Here is a 22,110-nt window from a genome sequence, read left to right on the forward strand (position 1 = left end):
ACAATAAGTTTATACTAACAAAAATAGAGTTTTACTCTTTGCTACAGTAAATAAATAACAATGTTCATTTACAGATTGAACATCAAACGTAGTCACAATCGGGTTAATCCATATATACTTTTTACTAATGTTTATTTACTTTTTTCCCACAATATTTTATATAGAGGTTTTTTGGCACAGTAAGACAGGCGAGTGGATCCAACGATCACCCCACCTTTCCAACTTTTCTACAGATTTATAAAATCTTATCACTATTTAACATTTTAAAACCTCCTAAATCTGGAAACTGTACGGTGACTTCGAAAGAACCTCTTGTTACTTTATCAGAACTTAATCTATTCTCAAAAATCTCCGACTGAATCCGTTAAAACTATTGGAACACTACGTAAAAAATTAAGTGAGGCTGTAGAAATTGATAATTTTATAGATAATAATTTCGATATAAATCATGACCACGGCTATAACGAATCTCAATCATTAGATTATATATTATATTACGCTACTGAGGTTGTAGTTTCACGTATTTATAAAAGTACTACTTGCGAACAGTGTCAAAAAGGCATCCGTGACTGTTCAGTAGATTTATCCGACGATGATTATTTAGCATTAAATATCAAGTCTGATCAAATTTTTATGCACCCGAATCAAAATTTTTATTTCTTTATTAAAAAACTCGAAGCAATTTTTCAAAAACACTGCCATTCTGTACATGTATTCGAAGATGTAATGACTGAAATGATTTTCTCTAATATTTTGAGATTTCCGTGTCCTAAACATGCAGGAGAGCTCCTATTAAATGCAATCACTTACTATATTAGATTACGAATGCAACAATATGCATCGCAAATTAATAAAAGTAATAAAAAACAAAGTCAATTAAAAAAAAAAACAAGCTAAATTTTGTTCCAGCTAATACCCTTTCATAAACAATATGTATTTTACTGTATTTACTCTATTTATTTTTGTAAGATTTTAGTTATGAATAAACATTGTATCTGATTATTTTTTAAAATTATTATTGATTTCTTTTGACCCTTGCATAGCGCATAATTTACATTTTGATTTAAAAATTTTACTATTATTAATTTTATAAAACAATTATTATTGTTAAGAGTATGTTCAAAATAATTTATTAATTAAGAATTACATATTTTTATATATTTAATTATATATATAATTAAGAATTATATATTTGAAAAATTAAATAGTAAATAATTATAAAATAGTTAAAATTAAAATTATTTAAATAAAATTATTTGAATAAAAGTGAATTAAATATTGTAGTGCTCTCGTCAAGAGCGTCAAGGTAATCGCGCAACTGTACTACTAGCGCTCTCTGCCGAGTGTGACAAGATAGACTCGTTTTCTGAAACACGGAGTGGCAGGGGGCTGGTTCACAACAACCTTGTGAAACCAACTTGTCGGTCGCGCGCCGCACAATTCACGCACCGCAACAAGCGTTTCACGCTTTCCAGTCGCGCGCCACAGAAGAAAGCACTCACTACGCCACACGCGCCGCTCACGCCACCCACGCAGCCGAGCGCGTCCCGCAATCAGCTCACGTGGTCTCCCGTTGCTGAAGTGGAACCGCGGCTGAGATAAGAGACCACCGATCTCACCGATCGGCAGGACAACTTCGATCTCGCCGGAATTGAGCCAGACACTATAGTAGGGGAGCCCAAGCGGGGATTTCGGGATTTACTAAAGCGCGGCAGATTAATATACAGGGGGATACCTTGTACCCGGGTCAAGTACATCCACGAAACATGAGGCCCATATATAAGGCCACCCGTGAAGGATACAGGATCAGATTAGTAAAAAAAAATTGACCATCAGAAATTCTCGAGCGCGTCAGATTAATGCAACTGACTCTACCTGTGCAAAAGTTAATCCTGAAAACTACGGTTGGTATTTTGATGATTATTTAAAACCAACAGGGTTTATTGGGGACCAAACCCCTTTGAAAATCCATGACATTGTAGAAATGACGGAGAATGAAGAAAAGGAAGAGTCTGCTGAATCTAATGAATTCGACGATCAAAATTTTACTTCTGATGAGTCAGACATTGATTAATAAGCGTTAATTGAATTTTTTTTTTTCATTTATGTCATTTTTGTATTTCTCTTTTTCTAATAAACTTTTTTTACTTAATACAAAATCCTTGAAGTTTTTTTATGATTTTGATTTTTAATTGTCCATTTGGTTTAGTTTTACTTTTAATACTGAAAGAGCAAAAAAAAATTCAAGATAAGTATACATTTCTTTATTCAGAATAATATTATAAATATATAATTAATTCATTATATATTTATTTATTCTAAGTAATATTGTTTAATATTTTGTATAATATATTATTTATGAATAATATTACATTATTATTTAATTATCTTTTCCGAAACTTCCAGTTGCTCCAAAATAACACTCATTGTTTACTAATATCGCTCTCTTTCTCTATCGCATGCGCACTCACTTTCGTTCGAGGGTCGCGTCGCGCGCAGCTGCCGTATTGCATCCTTTTCTGTTGCATGGGAAATTTAGATTGGACCTCTCTGTCACTCTATTGCCAGTTCGGCCGAAATTTTAATTTTTAAAATTCGGCAACCGTTATTAGGGCCAATATTTTTGCAGTCAACCCTATATCAACGTGTTCAGAATAAAACAGCGCACATGTTGATATAAAATTTTTTCATTAATCATGAAAAGTGTAAGAACCTAATTTTAATACACCTGTTTATACCTGTCAACCTAGTAGTCTGGCCAGGTTAAAAATCGGCAACCTATCGATTGCACACTCTACAGGTTTCATACTTTCTGTTGGTATAAGATTTTTTCATTAATCTCACCGGTACAATTTTTAAAAAAAAATCATTTTTTAATTAACAATTTAATATAGCCTTGCCAGGATTTTTTCAGGCAACCTATTTTTTATTTATTGTTTAGTGTATAAAATTTAATTTAAAACATAATTTGTTCATTAATCACCTCGGTGAAGGTCGATTTAGGGCCGGATCCTCTACTATGTGCATTACTAATACAGTAGGACACTGATCTTCAGACATACCACCATCACACAGATGAAGAAGAATTACGAGCTTTGATTGGTATTATGTATTAAAGTGGTGCTTGGAAGTCAGCAACTGTTGATACTCATGATTTGTGGAGTAATCAAAACGGAATTAATTTTTATCGATGTGTGATGTCACGAATGAGATTCACGTTTTTAATTTCATGTTTACGTTTTGATGATAAAAATACGAGAAATGCAGATGACAGGTTTGCTTGTATCCGTGAAATTTGGGAAATTTTTATTTCAAATTGTAGCCAATGTTACAAGCCCAGCCGTGATTGTACAGTTGATGAAATATTACTTGGATTTCGCGGGCGTTGTAAATTTCGTATGTACATCAAATCTAAACCAGATAAGTACGGTTTGAAATTTTTTTCGTTAAATGATCCATCAACGTCATACTTAATATTCGCCATTCCATACTTGGGCAAAATACCATTGACTGATATCCTGCCAAACGAAAAGCTGACAGAATACTATTTTCGAAAGACTACAGTTCCAATTCATGGCAGTAAACGCACAGTCACCTGCGATAATTGGTTCACATCTGTGCCTCTTTTGGAACGTATGAAAGGAGATCCTTATCAACTAAAAATTACTGGTACCATTAGAAAAAATAAGCAAGACATTCCTGCCGAAATGAAAGTAGCCTCGAAAAATCCTCCAGCCGCAAAATTTTGTCACACAGATAGTATGACGTTGGTATCATTTATGCCCAAAAAAAATAAAATTGTATTAGTTCTAACATCAGATAAACATACTGTTTCAATATGGGATGACTAGAGGGATCGGCTCCGCCGTTCGCTTTATAGTGTCCAAGTTTGCCAGATTGGCAATTAGAAACTTAAATTTTCACAGCCTATGCTCCTCTCTTTATCGCATATCATTATTAATATTTATATATTTATGTTATATTTGATACAATAAATAATTTTTCTATTAAAAAAATTTATGCTTTTACATTTTTCTGCATGTTTAGTTGTACTATTTCTTTATTACAAGAATGACCGAGATTCGTGACTTCAAACTTCAAAATAAATATACTTTTTTCAGACTTCATCAGAATTTTATTTTTTTCTCGAAAAAATATTGTTTTTTGAATAAAACGCCGTCGGATTTTTTTTGATATTTTGAAAATTTAAATTTCTAATACTATTTTTATAAAAAAAGTTCAATTTCGTGAGTTTTTTTTTCTTAACAATATTTTAGTATTTTAAAATCATAAAAAGATTAAAACAATCATAAGATTATTTAGAGAGAATATAAAATTAAAGTTTCGCACCGGTTTTAAGTCGATACATAGCGTAAAACACAAATGAGAACTGTTTTTCTGCGTGGGGTGCGCTGGACCCCGTGTGTCCTCAACGTTACTTTTTCGATGTGTGTCCTCAACGGGTTAAGGGGGTTAGGGATAGTCAGAATTTTCAAAAAATCGATTTTTTTTTTTTGCATTTTCTTAAAGTATAATATTTTAAAAATATTGTGTGAAAATTTGAAGTGAATCCGAGAAATTCTTTCCGAGTTATTCAACAAGTAACAAAGTGCGCTCGGGCGCTACTTGGCGTTCGAGAGCTGGTAGCTAGCAGCAGTTGCAAACAGCCGATTTCTCGTGTTACATTGTCATAATATCTCCCCATTCCATACACATATAAATACCCTACTAAATATATTCACAATTTCTAGGTAGTACAAGAGCAGAAAAATATTTTTTTTTGTTGCCAGTATGCCTGTAGTCGTTGCACTGATTAGTAGATAGTTTTGTGTTAAAATAAATTATTTCTCAAGTGATTTACCATGGGACGTGATTCTAAAAAGGTTTCAAGAGAACTTCGGAGTTCTGAAAAGATTAATAAGTCGCGTTCAGTCAAACGAAAGAATATGTATAATCCGAAAACAGCGGAACGTGATCAAAATATTCAGAGTAAATCTTCTAAAAAATTAAAACAAAGCACTGAAGATGATGTACCTGAAGACAGCAGTACTGAATATCGAATAATAAATTTCATTAAGGTATTCACTGCGATTTCTGCTCTTATAAAGTGTAAAAAATGTGATGGAAATGTACTGTTTCAAACAGCAAGTACACGTGGGCTGGGATTCAAGATTGTAGTTGCATGTAATAACTGTGGAAATGAATATATTCCTTCCTGTTCTTTCATTGGGCATTCTTATGAAATAAACAGACGTTTCATTTTTGTAATGAGAATACTAGGAATAGGATACGAAGGATTGTGTAAGTTTTGTGGCCTGATGGACATGCCGTCTTTTTTAAACAAATGTACGCATACAATTTTACTGAAACAGATTTTAAATTGTGGTAAAACCGTCGCAGAAGCCTTCATGACGAAAGCTGTGAATGATGAAAAGCAAGCAATGACTACAACTGAAAATGAAGATATAAATCATTTAACTGTATCGGGAGATGGAACCTGGCAAAAACGGGGATATACATCGTCATTTGGAGTTTCTTCTATAATTGGCTATTTTACTGGAAAGATTCTTGATATAAACGTTAAAAGTGCATATTGTAAGCTATGTGAGTATTGGAAAAAAAAACAAATACAGTTGAGTTCCAGGAATGGTATGAATCGCATGAATATGAGTGTTCTGCTAATCACAAAGGGTCTTCTGGAAAAATGGAGGTGGACGCGATGGTCGAAATGTTTTCGCATTCTGAAACAAAATATGGAGTCAAGTATGCAAACTATATCGGTGATGGTGACTCCAAGACCTATTCAGGAATTATAAAATCAGATCCTTACAAAAATACAACCGTAAATAAAAAGGAATGTATAGGACATGTCCAAAAGCGGATGGGGACTCGATTACGTACACTGAAGACTCATCAAAAAGGTCTTGGTGGTCGAGGTAAGCTTACAGGAAAAGTAATAGACAAACTAACTGTATACTATGGTTTATCAATACGCCGGCATTGTGAGTCTATTGAAAATATGAAATCTGCTATAATGGCAACCTTTTATCACTACGGCTCGAGCGATGGAAAGCCGAATCATGATATGTGTCCAAAAGGCGAAGATTCTTGGTGCTCTTACCAGCGCGCTGAAGCAAGAGGAGAGCTTGCTACTTATGTTCACGATTATTCTCCCTTACCTCCTGATGTTTTAAAAGCTATCAAGCCTATTTACGAAGATCTCAGTAATGAAAATTTACTTTCAAGATGTGTAGGTGGATTCAATCAAAATAATAATGAAAGCTTTAATCAACTAGTATGGAAAGTATGCCCAAAAACGGTAAATACTAGTTATACTATCGTACAAATAGCTGCATACGTGGCTATTTGTATATTCAATGAAGGTATAAATTCATTATTAGTCATAATGAATACACTAGGACTTGATTGTGGGCCTAATTCTCATCGGTGTGCTAAAAAAATGGATGCTGCACGTATGAAAGTGGCAGATAAGCGCGCTAATGATAACACTCGAGAAGGTAGATTGCAACGTAGGCACCAGCAAATCGATATTTTGGAAGCTGCTATGACGGCTGAAGAACTATTATATGGTCCAGGAATAGATGACTCAGTGTAAGTCGTTAAATAATTCTTATAACTCGACATAAATCAATAGTAAAACTTTAAATGCATTTTTCTCAAAACTATGTTTTTTGAACTGGTGATCACTGTAACTTACAAACTGCTCGGTAGATTTCAATAAAATTTATTCTACTTTTGAAAAACATTAAAAACTCGTGCCTGATCGAAGGATTTTTTTTTCTTTCAAAAATTTTGAATTTTTTTGAACAATTAACTGTCGGTTTTTTTCTCGAAAATCTGAAAAAAATTTCCTGAGGCCGCCATTTTGTTAATTTTGAAAAAAAAAAAAAAAACTTCGATCAGGCACAAGATTATCTATTAATAAAACTAATTTTTCTTGTCCGATTGATTTTAGATGAATCTCCAAGGACTTGTGATGATCACCGCAAGGGACTTCTAGAGAAACGGGCTCCACACAAACATCGATAACTTTTAAAATTATTAATTTTTTTTTTTTGAAATTTTGGTGAAGTCAAGTCGAAACATGATGTAGTAAAGCTATATTTTGATTTTTGTAAAATGAAGCAATGAACTACCAAAAAAAAAATTATTGAAAATCATCGTTTTTTCAGGCCTCTGACTACCCCTAACCCCTTAAACTTTTCATACAACGTTACTCTGCCCAAAAGTCCAGCGAGCTTTCAGCTCCATTTTGTCATATTAATTTAAGATCTTACACTACGTAACTACGTTTTTGTGACTTGAAATATTGAACTTATAAAATAAATCCAAGTTAATCAAAGTATCCAAATATATTAAAATCAGTCATTCCGTTAACCCTTTGAGTGCCGGGAGCCGATATATCGGCTCCTGCTACACTCGCGAGAAGTGCCAGAGCCGATATATCGGCCCGCGCCTCGTAGCGCTTTACTATTCGCATTGCGGGAGAACTCTATCTCAAAATAAATTTGTAATACGTTATAAATGATCTAATTTCACTATGAGAGAATTAAGAAAAATAGTTTTTCGTTTTAACTCTTTGTGGACGAAGACCTTTTTCTATCGCTTGGAGGTACCGAAGTCTAACATAAATACCGATGGTCGCCACTCAGGTGATATTCGATCTGCGGCGTAAATCGCTGTGGATTTGGACCCTTATCGGTACTTGTCGACAGTGTTTTGTATAACAAAATAGCATCGCATTCCCGCAGCGAAACGTAGGATCAGTTAGTTTCTCCACGATCGTTGATGTGAACAGTATATTTCGTCCCATTTACAGTTTGAAAGCGTGTTTTGTGTTATTACCGTTGTTTTTCGCTTGTGTCAAACATTGTTGCTTTTGAGGAAAATTTTACCATCAACCGTTTTATAAAAAAACCCGTCATGGATGACGCGGAAATAGTCCGAATGGTTGACCAGTTGAATCTAGCACATAGTGACGAGGAAGAAATCGTGGCACCAAGAAGTCGGCATCCACGTAAGATCTACAGTGATAGTGAAGCGAGCGATGATAGCGAATCAGAATTAGAGGGAAACGATACCGAGGAAGAGCTGAGAGATTTCCGTGAAGTTACCGTGGCCAACGACAGCGAATATAATCCTCGCCCACAATTTATGGAGATTGCTGGGCCTAAACATATGCCAGCAAGAAATTCCATGCCGAGAGCGTATTTTGATCTTTTTTTTACGGAAGAATTTTTGAGCTTATTGAGAAATGAGACGAATCGATATGCCAGGCAGTTCCTCAATAGAATCAATGTTCCCTCAGGATCCAGAACAACAGAGTGGAAGGCAACCACAGTTTCAGAAGTAAGGGCTTTTATTGCTGTGCTCTTGGAAATGGGTATAACACGTAGACCGACACTTTTCAGTTATTGGTCAACAAACCACAGACAAATCCCATGGTTTGGCCAAATGTTCAGTCGCAACAGATTTCAATTAGTTTGTAGGTTTTTCCACGTAGTAGACAATGAAAAATTACCAGCACGTGATAATCCAGAATATGACCCTACAGCGAAATTTCAACCAGTCGTTATCCATGCAAACAATAAGTTCAAATTTCATTATTCGCCTAACCAACATCTGAGTATTGACGAATCATTAGTCGGCTCGAAGTGTAGAACGTCGTTGATTCAATATCTGCCAAATAAAAAGCATCACAGGTGGGGTATCAAGTTTTGGATGTTGACTGATGCAGTTACCCATTACTGCTTATCGTTCTTCTGCTATAGAGGAGCTAGGGATCAAACCGATAAAGAAGAAATAAAGAAGAATGGTCTTGGCCACGTCGTGATTCATAAATTATTGAATATGGGCAATTATTTTATGAAAGGCTATCACGTGGTAGCAGACAACTTTTTTACAAGCATTCCCTTAGCAAGAGCACTGTTTGAAAAAGGGACATATCTGACTGGCACAATCCGCAGCAACAGGAAATATATTCCATCATTTATGAAGACTAAATTGCAAGAGGGCGCATCTAAGTACGCCCGAAATAATGAAGTCTTACTATTAGCGTACCGGGAAAAAAAGTCGCAGAAGAAAAATGTTTTACTGATGTCCACATTTGAGAAGGCTCAGAACAAAACGACTACAATCAGGAAAAGGAATGCACAAATACAGGTCGAAAAACCAGCAATCGTAGCTGAATATAACAAACACATGGGAGGCGTAGACACGTCAGACATGATGCTATATTCATACTTAGATGAAAGAAGAGCCATCAAATATTGGAAAAAAGTAGTTTTCTCCATTTTCTCCCGAATGGTGTTGAATGCCTACATATTATATCGGCACAATACAGACGGCAAAACCAAAACAAGACTGGAATTCATTACTGATGTTATCCAGTCGATAACCACTGAATGGTTGGCACTAAAGAGGATAGCACACGACACACCATTAGCGGAAACTTCAACAAATGTGCCCCGCATAGGTGTACGGAAACTGCCTGAAAAACTGGAAAGGGTTTGCGTGGTGTGCAGCAGAAAGGATGGTGGCCCAAAGAGAAAATCACGAACAGTTTGCAATAAGTGCAACAAAGGATTGCATGGAGTGTGCATTAGTAGCCACGAATGCTAAATAAATTATTTGTGTGAGTTGCAATAACAAAATTTTACACATTTGCAATATATATATAAATATTTATGACAACATAATTTTGTTTCAGCAATGTTATATTACCGATAACAATTACATATTTCGAAAGAGATAATCCGCCTGGCGCCTACCGTGTACCTTCAAGTTATGTTTTATTTTTGTTACGTAATATTGTTTATCTTGTTACAAAATATATTGGAAATACAAAGTATATGCTTCATTATAATTGACCCATATAAAATTGTGGTGAAAAGATGGCTGTTTGTATGTGCAAACACGTTTTGTACGAGAGAACTCAACTTTTACTTCATTTATAAACATATATACCTTTGTTTTTTCTATAATTCTCAAATGAGTACAAAAAAACTAGTGTCATTGTTTCGTTCTGTATTTCATCTATAATACGCAGCTTTTTGAATCATGTAAATATCGTTTCTCGTTTGGTTTTTATAAGCATTTTCCCGAACCCTTGTAAAACTGTGAAATTCGGCCGGTTTTTCTCGCATAGGCACCTCCATTTCGCCCGGCACTAAAAGGGTTAAATTAAATCCTTTCACCAGTCTACGCTGCAAGTCATCATATCCAGATTATTCTTAAAAGGTAAGCCAGTTAATTAAATCTTTTATCCAATAACTACTCCTTCCTCGGTTCGTTCGATCAGAGCGACAGAATGCCCGTTGTCCGGTGTATTTCAATACTTTATCGGTAATTGGTGACCCAAGCTACTGAGCTGAATATTATGACCAATTTTTCCTGGTTTGCCAAAAGAATCATCTGCAAAATTGAAATGTTGATGTAGTAGTTGAAATCGTAATGTTGATGAGGATTATTAATTGCGAGCAACAATCTAACTGATGCAAAACTATGGTGATTGCAGCTCCAAAATGTACATCATAGACCTTCAAGGATTCCACGGGGAAAATCACGTCTTCATGATGAAGGAAATCGCAGTGATGAGTTGCTGCGAAGGATTAATACACCACTCAACAGTCCGCATGGAAACAGAAAAATCTACTCTTCCGCCAGAAATCCAAACGCTCAACCAGCAATTAACAGATCACCACCACGGGCTGGATTGGCACGATGGCACCACCGTTGCCAGTGACGTAACTAAGGCATTAGAAGTAATGTACAAGAACACAAGAATCTACGTAAAGGGCTCAGATAAGGTCGAAACCTTAAGGCCATACTTAAACGACATAATAAACCTGGACGACCACGGTTGCCCGCCCTTAGCGGCGATTAAAGAAAGCGGAGTATCCTGCATCCAACACTCTTTTATGGATTTTAAATTCAACTGTCCACTCCGCAATGTCACAGCCCGTGCAGAAATTTGAACTGGAAAGCCAGGCTACTCTCTAGCACCTCGTAGTGATTTACTGGCTAGCGCAACCTGTACAGGCCCTGCCTCGGCATTGGCGAGTTCGGCCCAATTCCGCGTTCCCTAGCCAACACTGTCCAGAAACTGGTCGTTGTTCGCTGATGAAAACTTATTACCGGTGTTTACCATTATTTATCAGTACTCCAACTTATAATTTTTAAAGTTTACTCCAGACGTCCACTGTGATATTTGTGAGTTGATTTTCGTAATCTTCGTAATGGGAATGTAGAATACCATAGTAAATATGTTTTGAAGGTAACATAACCTAAAAATTTCTATCCTATCATTTTTATGTTTTATTGTCTATCTATTTCAGCATAATGAATAACATAATTGAAAAACGACGACGAACACGCGACCGTGTGCGAAGGCATCGTTTCGTTCATCAAAACACTATTGTGCCACAGAACCATCCGCTAAATGATGACAGTGACTCTGACATCAACTCCGAAACTGAATGTGTGTAATATAAGCATCAACCTATAAGTGAAATAAAATTTCAGTTGTTATAAAGCAAGTATGAATTGCAGGTGTCAGTGATCAAGAAAATAGTAATAGGTCTGAAGAAGATGTATCCGAGGGTGGTATTTCTGAACAATTACTTGAACATAGCCAAAGTGAGATCGACGAAGAGAATGGTGACTCAGGTGACGGTTCTCAGATAGACCACGAAGAAAGTGTATCATCAGCCAGTGTCATTGATGAAAACAGTGATATCGGCTCATCTATAAATGAAGCGACTGACGATAGTTTGAATGAACGAAATGAAGCTGAGGAAATTCGAAAATGGGCAATAAAAGAACACCTTAGTCATTCTCAATTGGATGGGCTTTTGGTGATTTTGAGGAGAAGATTGCTGCCTGAACTTCCAAAGACAGCAAAAACATTTCTACGTACATCGGCAGTGGCCTATGATATACAAGACATGGAAGATTATGATGGAAATATGGGACAATTCGTGTACTTTGGTATTGCTGAAAGGCTTCGAGCCTGTGTCAATGAAGAAGTGCACATAGGTAATGAAATTTTGATCCAAGTTAATGTCGACGGACTGCCTCTCTTTAAATCAAGTAACACTCAACTGTGGCCCATTTTGTGTAAAGTTGTCCACGAACCAGACATATACGAGCCGGTGCCTGTAGCTATATACGCAGGTTCTACAAAACCAAAAAGAGTTGATGAGTTCTTGGATGAGTTCATTGAGGAAATGAACCAACTATCAGCGAATGGTATTGACATTAATGGCAGACTGTTTCAAGTAAAAATTCAAAGTTTCATATGTGATACGCCAGCTAGGTCTTTCCTCAAATGTGTTAAGGGTCATACTGGATATTATGCGTGTGAAAGGTGTACCGTGAGAGGATGCAGACCTGGCAGATCTACTGTATTTCCTGATGCGGATTGTCCTGAACGAAGTGCTGAGGACTTTAATAGACAAAGGCAGCGAGAGCATCACAATAGTGTTTCGCCATTGCTACGTTTAAGACCTGCAGTAAACTTGGTCTTGTTATTTATTCTCGATTTCTTGCACTTAGCTTGTCATGGTGTGATGAAGAAACTTTTGAAAGACTTTTGGCTTTTAGGCAATCTCCATCTCAGACTAGGCCGCAGAAGTCGAATCGAACTGTCTCGCAGAATGGAGTATTTAAAAATTCTGGTAACTTCTGAATTTCAACGTAAACCACGGTCCGTAGCGTTTATAGCAAAGTGGAAGGCCACCGAGTTTAGATTTTTTCTATTATATTGTGGAGTTGTAGTCTTGAAGGGTATTTTGAACAATAGACTATATAAACATTTTTTATTATTTCATGCGGCATGCAGAATTTTATGCTGCGAAGATCTAGCCCTCAGGTACAACAGGTTTGCAAAGAAGTATCTCAGAAGTTTTTTCTTAGTTATGCGCCAATATTATGGCCCAGATTCGCAAATCATGAACCTTCATAACTTAATTCATATGGCCGATGATGCTAAGAACATGAAGTGCTCCCTTACAAAGATAACTACATTTCCTTTTGAAAATGCACTCGGTCACATAAAAAAGTTAGTCCATTCGCCAAATCGACCATTGGCTCAAATCTGTCGCCGCTTGAATGAGAAATTTTCGATAAAAAATCATAAAGCAACTCTACCCCAGTATGTAGAGATACTCAAGGAGAATAGTGATATCCCAAATTGTAGGATGAATCACAAAGCGATATCGAAACTGAAATTCAAAGGGAAATATATACTTTCGGTCAAGGCTCCCGATAATGTAGTTCTTCTTAAAAATGGCACTATTCTCGAAATAAATCTTATGTCGTACCCTGATGACAATCTAGAAGACGTGACAATTATTGGAAAAAAATGGAAAATCAAAGAGTCGCTGTATATGTATCCGTGTGATTCGAGAGTGCTGGAAGAATGGGTGCTTGAAGACAGATCATCTGCAACTACAATTACGTGCCCTATTGATCAAATCAAACGCAAAATGATAATATTACGTTTGCCTGGAAGAGAGAAAACATATGGAATATCTCTATTACATTAATTTAACACAGGTCGGTTGAAACGTGGTATACAGTGTAATGTTACGTATATACTTGTATTAATCCGAAAAAAGTAGCTGGATATCTTTTTATATTTTAACAATAAATAATATTTTTCAGTACTCTAACCTCAAAATCTCGACCAACGCGACTTCGTCGTGATTTCGTGGCTCTAGTGATGAAAAGTACAACTCGAAACTCGTATGGATAAGGTTTTTTGACATGCGTGTTACAAGCACTCGCCTTCGGCTCGCGCCGTAAACCTCACGTCTCGTCAAAAAGCCTTATCCATACTTGTTTAGAAATGTACTATTATCCCTATTTAATTTCAGGGCGAGTGTCACAAGGTGTAATGCGCAAGCTTATTTTCACGAATAATATATGTATAAATATACATATATATTATATATGTATAATACATATATCAATATTATTCGTTTGAGTATGGGAAGACCGTCAATCAATTGCCGACACTGGAATTATTTTTGACGAGGACGTTTCTGATGTGTCTCGATATTTAAATAACGCGCGTGACTGTGGCGACATGTCGATAGTGGCGACTTGTTGACTATCGTCGTTCCGGCACGTGTTGTGTACAGCGTCCTAAAAGCCTAGAAGTGCCTGGATTTTTCTTTCACGAAAATTGCAATCATTTGAAAAAGCTGGAATTTTTTTGTAAGTGGTTCATTAAAATTATTACGAAAGCAAGCTGTTTTGAACTTTACGAAGTGAGAAGTGATCAAAAGTGTACAAAACACAAAACGTGCTGCGCAAATACCGAACGGCTCGCTGAACGTGTTATCCCACGTGCTAACCTTACATTGCATCGCTTATCATTTTTTATAACAGCTACCTGTGCCATCGACTATTCTTCGTAAGTTGTCCTTGAATATTCAAGTACAGACATTTATATTTATTACGACACAATAAGAAACTATTTATATAAATATGACACGTGCGTACTCTACCCTAACCTAACCTAATCTTACTAAACCTGTAACAGCGCATATATACATATAACAGACGCCTTTATATTATGAACAGAATCCCTCTTCGTATTTTAAGCATATAATGGGAGATGATAAAGAGGCAGAAGAGGCCATCAAGGCTTTTCAATTAGTCGAATTCGATCCACCTAATAGAAAACAAAAACGAGGCACGATAGAATGCGTACCATCGACTTGGATTTCCTATAACCCATCGACTGGCAGATGCCAATGCAAATTCATGCCACCTCCGTATTCAGTAGAGGACTCTGAACTTTTGTGTTGGCTCGTCAAAGAACAAAGCCCTCTACAAGAATCTTGGCCTGTCTACCCAATAACACTCAAGGGACATGCGAGTAAGTAAATGATCTGTTGCGTTTTCTATTAGATTTGTATATTGTTCGGAAATAATCATCAAAGGGGAATAACTGTTAAATTTTGAAAAGATGACGTATTCAGTTCATATCACAAAGGTTCGTCTGTATAGTCTCACTATAACGCCATAAGATTCGATCAGTATTTAAAGTCACTGCTCTCAGAGAGTTATAAGTAAACCCAGTTATATGTCGACGGAGCTGAAATCAGAAGATATGAAAATCTTGGGTTCTGAGGGTCATCCGAAGCTCACAAGCTTGCACTGTGTAGCCGTCACATAGTCTACGTCTGAAACTTTTAACAGAGTCAATATTGTAGAAGCCGGCTTTGCAAAAATTCATATATTTTTGTGGGTTGTGGCAACGAATAACACAAGCACATGATTGATTTCGTGTCTTCTGATCTCAGATCTAGACGTATACCGATCAAATATACATTGAGCTTTTTAACACATCAATTTTGAATCGTGTACATGTGAAGACGAGCAATAAAAAGTTAAAATTATCAAAATTTATTTTTCACTGCCAAATAATTTGTATAGCATCAAAAAGTTCAGCTGAGAGCAACATTTCTTGTAAATAATGGAAGGTTAAAAATTTCTGTTATATTTTTTCTTCTTCTAGCAACTTATGATGATGCAATGAAACGTCTCAAAGTATTAGCAGACAAGAAATTTGTATACACAGAGGATGGAACGTTACCAGAAAAAAAATCAGAGGCAGCTAAAAAAGCATATCAGAGAATCAAAGTCAAAGGCGATAAAGCAATTGCTGAAAAGTTGATGCAAGTGCAACCCATTAACACCTCCAGGAATGACGATTATGCATCAAATGTAGACTGTAAATATAATATATACAATATATATATTATACATATATAAATTAGACACTTGGGTGACCAAAATGGCGGCGCAATTTTCGCTTCTTCGATAGGGCCCTCAAAATTTTCACTCTTGTGCAAAATCAGAAGTGCGGATATATTGTTACAGCATCCTTTGAAACATCTGACCCAATTCCTTGTATTAACAGCATCAAGGCCAAGAAAAAAAATACAAAACTTAAAAATATGACAGAAACTGACAATGAGTCAACAGCTGATGAAAACAGCAATGTGATCAAACCCAGAAAAAAACCGAAGCAAAAATCAAAACAAGAACATGCTTCCTCTACCGGCAAAAACCACGTTCAAGGTGTGTACAAAAACTATTTAAATTGTTTAATTCAATTGCCGTTTTTCGACATTTCTGGAACCTAATTTGATATGAATAATTTCTAGAAACACCAAGAACCTCGTCGAATAATACATCATTATAATTAATTTTTTTACATCAAAATTTTGTTCTAGAAATTGAACGAAAACTGAGCAAAAGATCATCACGTGAAGTGTCAAAATCCACAAAAAATGTGCCTAAAGAAAATAGCTCTGAACTGAATCAGAGAGATTGTGATATCCTTAGCGGACTGAGATACGATGTTCAAATGCTAACCAAAGCCATCGACAAACTCAAGGCCATCGTTGAAAAATCGGCCTTAGCGATGGATGCTCATGGGGCAAATGTCCAAAGTTTTACGACACAATATGATCTGAACCTGCCTGTAACGACTTTGAAGGACTTTGACGCATTCGACGAGAAATTAAAAGCTGACAAAAAATTTCGTAAAGAATTCGTGAGTAAAAAAATTTGGATACTGAATTTGTATTGTCACTTATACAATATCTCACTCATTGCTTCAATCTCTCTATAGACTAGTACATTGCATTTCGTTTTCGACCACAATGCAACCTTACCAAAAAATGTGACGGCATTATTGAAAAAAAATATTTCACGGGATGTGGCCTTGAATTTCAACGCAGTGAAGGCTGGCATGGATAAACGCATTTTCAAAGAGACACAACTTTGTGGAATATTGCTGGGTAACACAATTATCGTTAACCTCAATCGTTAAATCATACCTGATAGATTTTTGTTCACTCATCTTCGAAGAATCCGTATAGGTATGCCAAAAGGTTTTTCCCATTTTAAAAAGAGAAAAGACAACTGCCTGCTTTTCGTTTTTGAAGTAAATTACAGTACAATTCAGGGTATGTCAGACTTCGCCTTGTAGGTATAGTTGGATTCAGTCTAGGTAAGACCTATCATCGTGAAGACTTAAAGCAATTTTGAAATTGATGACACCAACTTTACAAACTAATAGACTTTCCACCACGATTTGCTCTTTTAGAAGAAAAAGAAAGCAGGGTTGTTTAGTTTTTTTAACTAAAGTCTTTTCTTCCAGATGTGCTTTTGTTGAAATACAAAGAGGGAGCGCAGGGATCAATGACACATGTAACTGAAAAGAGTGTTTATCGAGAACTCGGTAACTGCCTGAGTAATGCCGTCGATTGGGATGGGCATCGTAAATCTCGACTAAAGAAAAAAGCTGCAAAGAGTACTACAATCGCTGCAGTCCAATCAGTTTGTGTCAATGTACATTGCAGCGGCACCAGCATGGAATCGTTGTCTCGTAAATCCACAGACAAATCTTCTTAGTAACGTATTCGAAAACTTCCCAAAATAGTTGTGTACTTTTGTGCTTACTGATTAAAAAAAAAGTATTAAAAAAAAAGTCATTATTTACGTACTTTTCTACTCACTGATGGGTTTGAAAAATAAAAAAAATATGTGTTACTTACGTATTTTCTATTTAGTGATGTATTAAAAAAAAAAGAAATTCACTACTAACATATTTTTCACTTACATGTTTAAAAAAAAAAATCCTACGTACTTTACTGCTGACTGATATGATGTATTGAAGAAAATAATAATATAATAATATAAATGAATAGAACTTTCATACGTTGCGAAATATTCATTCTAGAATTTATCCTTTATCCTTTTTTCCGATAATTATATGAATAGCTACTTGCAAGGATTCTGGCTAGACCCTATTAACTTTACTGGTTAGACCCTAGTCAGACCTTCTGGCTAGGCACTGCGTAGAAATGTGTTACACGCCAGGACTGGCTCAGCCCAGCTGACCTAGCCATTGCCAAGCCAGATTCATGGAAAACTAGCCAGGTGCTAGGCAGCACCGGAATTAAATTTCTGCACGGGAGCATTACTTCACTGGATGAAACAATCCTTCCGCGAGCCAGTAAACTGCGACAAACGGACAAACGAACCTAATCGGCTCCCACAAATAGTAATGCCAAGCTGTCAACGACGACGGGAAACACCGAAACGGGAGGTGCCCGAGTCATATAAGAAAATAGCCCTGAATTTACTGGGACACATCGTTAACACGATCGAAAAGGTTTGCAACGATCCCGAATAAAACCAACACCCCGTCTAAACCCAAGGGACATGCAAGCATAAAAAAAAAATTAATATGAATACGCGTCATCAATCCTCTAACAAACCAAACACCTAAACCGATAATCAGACTCTTAAACCCCATATAATAAAACTATTATGCCCACTCGATAGCCCAGACATAATGAATTCATTTGCCACCATGAAAGGAATTTGTTGAACTCATAACTTTACCGAATTGATAGTACTGACGCCTATACGTTGTAACATTACAGGGCTAAAGATGTACGTTATCGACATACAAGGACTTAGAGGGAAAAATAACACGTTCGTCATTAAAGAAATCACCGTGAGAAGGTACTGCGGAACCGCAATACATCACCTTATCCTCATCACAAAGACAAATGGGACTAACCTACCCGCGAAAATTCAAAGGACTTATCACTAGCTGAAAGAGTACCTCCGCGGCCTTTCCTGGGAAGCCGGATCAAACACCCGCGCTCAATTGGAGGGATTAATAAACTCGCTGGACGCTGAGGAAACTGTATACGTTAAAGGCAGGGAGAAGGAGACCATACTGCGTGAACGTTTCAACACGGTAATCAACCTAGAAGATTACGGATGCCCGGGTATATCGGACATAAAAAACTACGGAACCCCGTGCGACGAACATTCAAAATTGAACCCGGACTTAAACTGCTCATACCATAATACCGCAGCCATGATGTATTGGCTAAAAACAAAATTCTGTGGATCGGTGCCTTGTAGCCGATGGAAACTCAACCCAGATACCGCTTTAAAATCACCTGTGGATAAAGACTCGGCGAAACAAGATCGAGCGCTCACCGCAAGGAAAGGGCTAGACGTCTTGGAACAAGTAGTCGAAGCAATCAAGGAAATTAACTGCAATATTAAGGAAGACAAAGCCTAAAATAAAAACCACCCATCGCACAATACACTGACGAAATATAACATCATCAAAATGTCCCAACCTCCTCCACAACCACACATCCTTACCAGAGCAAAAGACAATTCTATCGAACACCAGAATGTTCATTAATTACAGTCGATTTTCTTTTACGACCACAGAAGATCGAGATGGATCTCCGGCTAGCAATCCTGCCCCAACTGATCTGGATGACTATGGCCTTAATCGCCTACGACTGCGGATCGAAAATGATGAACCTGACCACGGTATCTCTCCTTGAAGTAGGAACATGCGACCTGCCGAAACTACAACCTGTAACTAGCACCATCAAAATGCAGCTCTCACAACTCACCGACTACTCAGAAGCACGAATCACGCAATGCAAAGTAGAGATACATCGATCGATCTTTCACTGCGGAATGCATTCGCATATTTCGGCAACTAGCAACGGACAACTCGAATATATACACTTTGTATCAAAAGAAGAATGCATACAAATGCACCTGTACAAATCGTGGAGATTCGGAATTAATAAGCGTTATATCCTTATTAAAACCAAATGGAACAACGACAAAAACAATATCACTTGGCGGAGCAACGAATTTTGACGGGACTTGCGAAGGCATACAATACTCCGACGAATACGGAACATGGAGCGACGAAATAGTCCAAGGATACGTAAAGATCAGTCTAGCCGAATATACTGCAAAAATAAACCTAAATTCAAATAAAGTTATATTTCGATCTGGAACAACATGTGACTTCAGCAACGGTAATTGCGTAGACAATGAAGGAGGAAACACGTTTTGGGAAACCCTGCCAAAGGATTCCTGTTAACTAGACCGATACGACGTCTTATACGAAGGCAGAGCCATAAAAATCAGAAACATCGATGAAACCTATGACGAAGTATGTACAGTTACCACTCAAGACATAACCTTCGCCTTTTCGAAGAAAGGACGTCGACAATTATGCGGGTACGAGTTGATTCGAACCGAACATCCGAAACTACTCATCATCGAAGACCGACTAAAAACGCGTTCACTCACAAAATATATGTCACTTGGCAGTCAAACTCGGAAGATGTAAATAAATTTTATTCTACATCAGTTAATGCCATGGGACAAATCAAAGTCACTTTCTCGATTACGATAGTTTATATCGAAGTATCACGTGTAGCATTCAACTTAACCCTTAATTGGCACCGTGGGTCCAGTGGACCCGAGCGATTTTTCGAGCTCGATTTAATTGTACTAAATTTTGAAAAATGAACCAAGTGTCGACATCTACCGTTAATTGACATCACTAACTGTAACTTAAGTCGGTTAGTACAGCGTGGCAAGCGTCAGTGTGAGTTCAGCAGTCGCTCAAAGTTGACCTCTCGAAAATCCCGGGTCCAGCAGACCCAGTGTGCCATTAACGCGTGAAATACGGTTTTTTACAAAAATTTTTTTATACTGTATTTCAGTTTTTTTCATCAATCTATAAGGTAAGTGTATCATATTTGATGAAATAATTTTTTTTTTGATGTTATGACTTACATTTTTTTCATATAGATGCCGTACAATTTACGGCAACGTTTCTTGCGAGACGAATTAGTAGAAACACAGTATGACGAAGATAATATTGGTGGTGAAAACAGTGAAACTGAAAGTTGTGATGGTTCTGATTACGAGCATGAAGGAGATACTGATTCTACGGATGCAGAAGAAGAAGATGAACTCGAGGAGGAATTAGAAAATGCACCTCCAACAAAGCAAATGCGTTTGAGAGAAGAAGAGGAAGATGCGCTCGATTCTACACCTCTTGCTGAAAGATTACAAAATCGCCAACGCAAATCTCGTGGAAGACCACAATCGAAATTGTACGGAAAAGGAGGAAGAGGCAAAGAAAAGTTTGTGTGGAGTCTGAATCAACCGACGCGTCAGTCTGGTAAGTTTTTGGAGTAAAATATTTCGGAGCAAGCGTGCGCGTCTCACCGTACAAACGTATCATATACAGACTGTATGTACATATACATACAATATATATATATGTAGTAGGATGACGCAATATATGATGTAGGATGATGCAATCGTCAGTATGACCAGCAGACCAGTTAAACCGACCTCTAATCCCGGAAGACCGGATAGGAACAGAGAGCGGATGCGCGCCTTCAATGAGGCAAAAGCGCAAGGTAACTGGGCGAAAGAGGACGAAGTGGAAATGAGATATGAACAAGAAGCCACTAAGCTTCAAAATGAAGGACGGATTCTTAGGCAAAAGAACCGGACTCAACAATGGAGAGAACGGAAGGGAAAGGGAACACCCGCCCCTCCAAAGAAGTTAGAAGATCCCATTCCTAACTTTTCTGCTAAAGAAGAAACCGCTGAAGTTTCTTCACCTCTATACTCAGTTGGACCGATCCAAGGTCTAACCCCAGTTCGCCAGAGCTACGCTCAGAACATGGATTTCTCCACTTTTCCTCTTCTAGTGGAAAGAACATATCGTGATATGTTAACAGTTGATGAGAGAATACCTCGGAAACTGCCCTACTCAATGTTCTTGCACCACTGCACGGTGGCTCTTAACCTACAGTTAATGGTTATATTACAAGAGCAGAACAGAGAGGGAGCTGCTCGTATCGAAGGTGAAGCAGCCACCTATTTGGACACAATCACTCTACCAGGACCCATCTCGGAATATCTTTCGATGATTGGAAAAACATCCACTCAGGCTGGGGACGAAGTTATGCTTAACATTCCCCTCGCCGCCAGACCTCGGGTATCAGATCGACCGGGTGAAAGCGGTTCATTTGGTCCAATTGATGAGAGATCTCACAATGTTTATGAATGTTACATCTCTCCTCGCGTAACCAGGAATCGCATAGAAGCAACGCTCAGGGGAGAAGAGGATTGGCTTCCCCTGATTGAAGATTTGTTACCACCCGACTCTATACCTACGCCCAACTTTCTCGGCTTTGG

General features: G+C 37.3%; 4 protein-coding genes across 11 annotated transcripts in view; 3 read left to right on the forward strand and 1 right to left on the reverse strand.

The window, feature by feature from the left end:
* Positions 1-22,110, reverse strand: part of LOC124293678 — a 164,828-nt gene that overhangs the window by 124,795 nt on the left and 17,923 nt on the right. The window lies entirely within an intron of this gene.
* LOC124293743 (piggyBac transposable element-derived protein 4-like) lies at positions 7,945-9,642 on the forward strand. The gene has a single exon (XM_046735968.1). The coding sequence runs from the start codon at positions 7,945-7,947 to the stop codon at positions 9,640-9,642; it is 1,698 nt and encodes a 565-aa protein (XP_046591924.1).
* On the forward strand, positions 11,021-14,036 carry LOC124293672. 4 transcript variants are annotated; one of them, XM_046735568.1, is made up of 5 exons: positions 11,022-11,232; positions 11,358-11,500; positions 11,572-12,057; positions 12,145-13,578; positions 13,899-14,036. In XM_046735568.1, exons 2-4 carry the CDS (start codon positions 11,362-11,364, stop codon positions 13,566-13,568), a joined length of 2,049 nt encoding a protein of 682 aa, XP_046591524.1. In that variant the 5' UTR covers positions 11,022-11,232; positions 11,358-11,361; the 3' UTR covers positions 13,569-13,578; positions 13,899-14,036. The 4 variants fall into 4 exon arrangements, with proteins under 4 accessions (XP_046591526.1, XP_046591524.1, XP_046591522.1 ...); XM_046735570.1 differs by lacking the exon at positions 13,899-14,036 and having other exon boundaries at positions 11,021-11,232; positions 11,572-12,270; positions 12,360-12,427; XM_046735566.1 differs by having other exon boundaries at positions 11,023-11,232; positions 11,572-13,578.
* Positions 14,104-17,746, forward strand: LOC124293675. 5 transcript variants are annotated; one of them, XM_046735576.1, is made up of 7 exons: positions 14,104-14,241; positions 14,632-14,908; positions 15,551-15,766; positions 15,916-16,116; positions 16,272-16,594; positions 16,673-16,841; positions 17,204-17,746. In XM_046735576.1, exons 2-7 carry the CDS (start codon positions 14,638-14,640, stop codon positions 17,455-17,457), a joined length of 1,434 nt encoding a protein of 477 aa, XP_046591532.1. In that variant the 5' UTR covers positions 14,104-14,241; positions 14,632-14,637; the 3' UTR covers positions 17,458-17,746. The 5 variants fall into 5 exon arrangements, with proteins under 5 accessions (XP_046591532.1, XP_046591531.1, XP_046591530.1 ...); XM_046735575.1 differs by having other exon boundaries at positions 14,113-14,241; positions 14,611-14,908; positions 17,204-17,745; XM_046735574.1 differs by lacking the exon at positions 14,104-14,241 and adding an exon at positions 14,301-14,440 and having other exon boundaries at positions 17,204-17,745.

This window comes from Neodiprion lecontei, chromosome 3, assembly GCF_021901455.1.
Source record: "Neodiprion lecontei isolate iyNeoLeco1 chromosome 3, iyNeoLeco1.1, whole genome shotgun sequence".
In the NCBI taxonomy this organism is placed as follows: domain Eukaryota; kingdom Metazoa; phylum Arthropoda; class Insecta; order Hymenoptera; family Diprionidae; genus Neodiprion; species Neodiprion lecontei.

Bases quoted from the DNA above. Each gene is read 5' to 3' on its own strand.
- LOC124293743 (XM_046735968.1), top strand. From the start codon at position 7,945: ATGGATGACGCGGAAATAGTCCGAATGGTTGACCAGTTGAATCTAGCA.
- LOC124293672 (XM_046735567.1), top strand. From the start codon at position 11,362: ATGAATAACATAATTGAAAAACGACGACGAACACGCGACCGTGTGCGA. The intron at 11,501-11,571 runs GTGTGTAATATA...TATGAATTGCAG, and splicing joins CATCAACTCCGAAACTGAAT to GTGTCAGTGATCAAGAAAAT.
- LOC124293675 (XM_046735576.1), top strand. From the start codon at position 14,638: ATGGGAGATGATAAAGAGGCAGAAGAGGCCATCAAGGCTTTTCAATTA. The intron at 14,909-15,550 runs GTAAGTAAATGA...TTCTTCTTCTAG, and splicing joins AACACTCAAGGGACATGCGA to CAACTTATGATGATGCAATG. The intron at 16,117-16,271 runs GTGTGTACAAAA...ATTTTGTTCTAG, and splicing joins CGGCAAAAACCACGTTCAAG to AAATTGAACGAAAACTGAGC.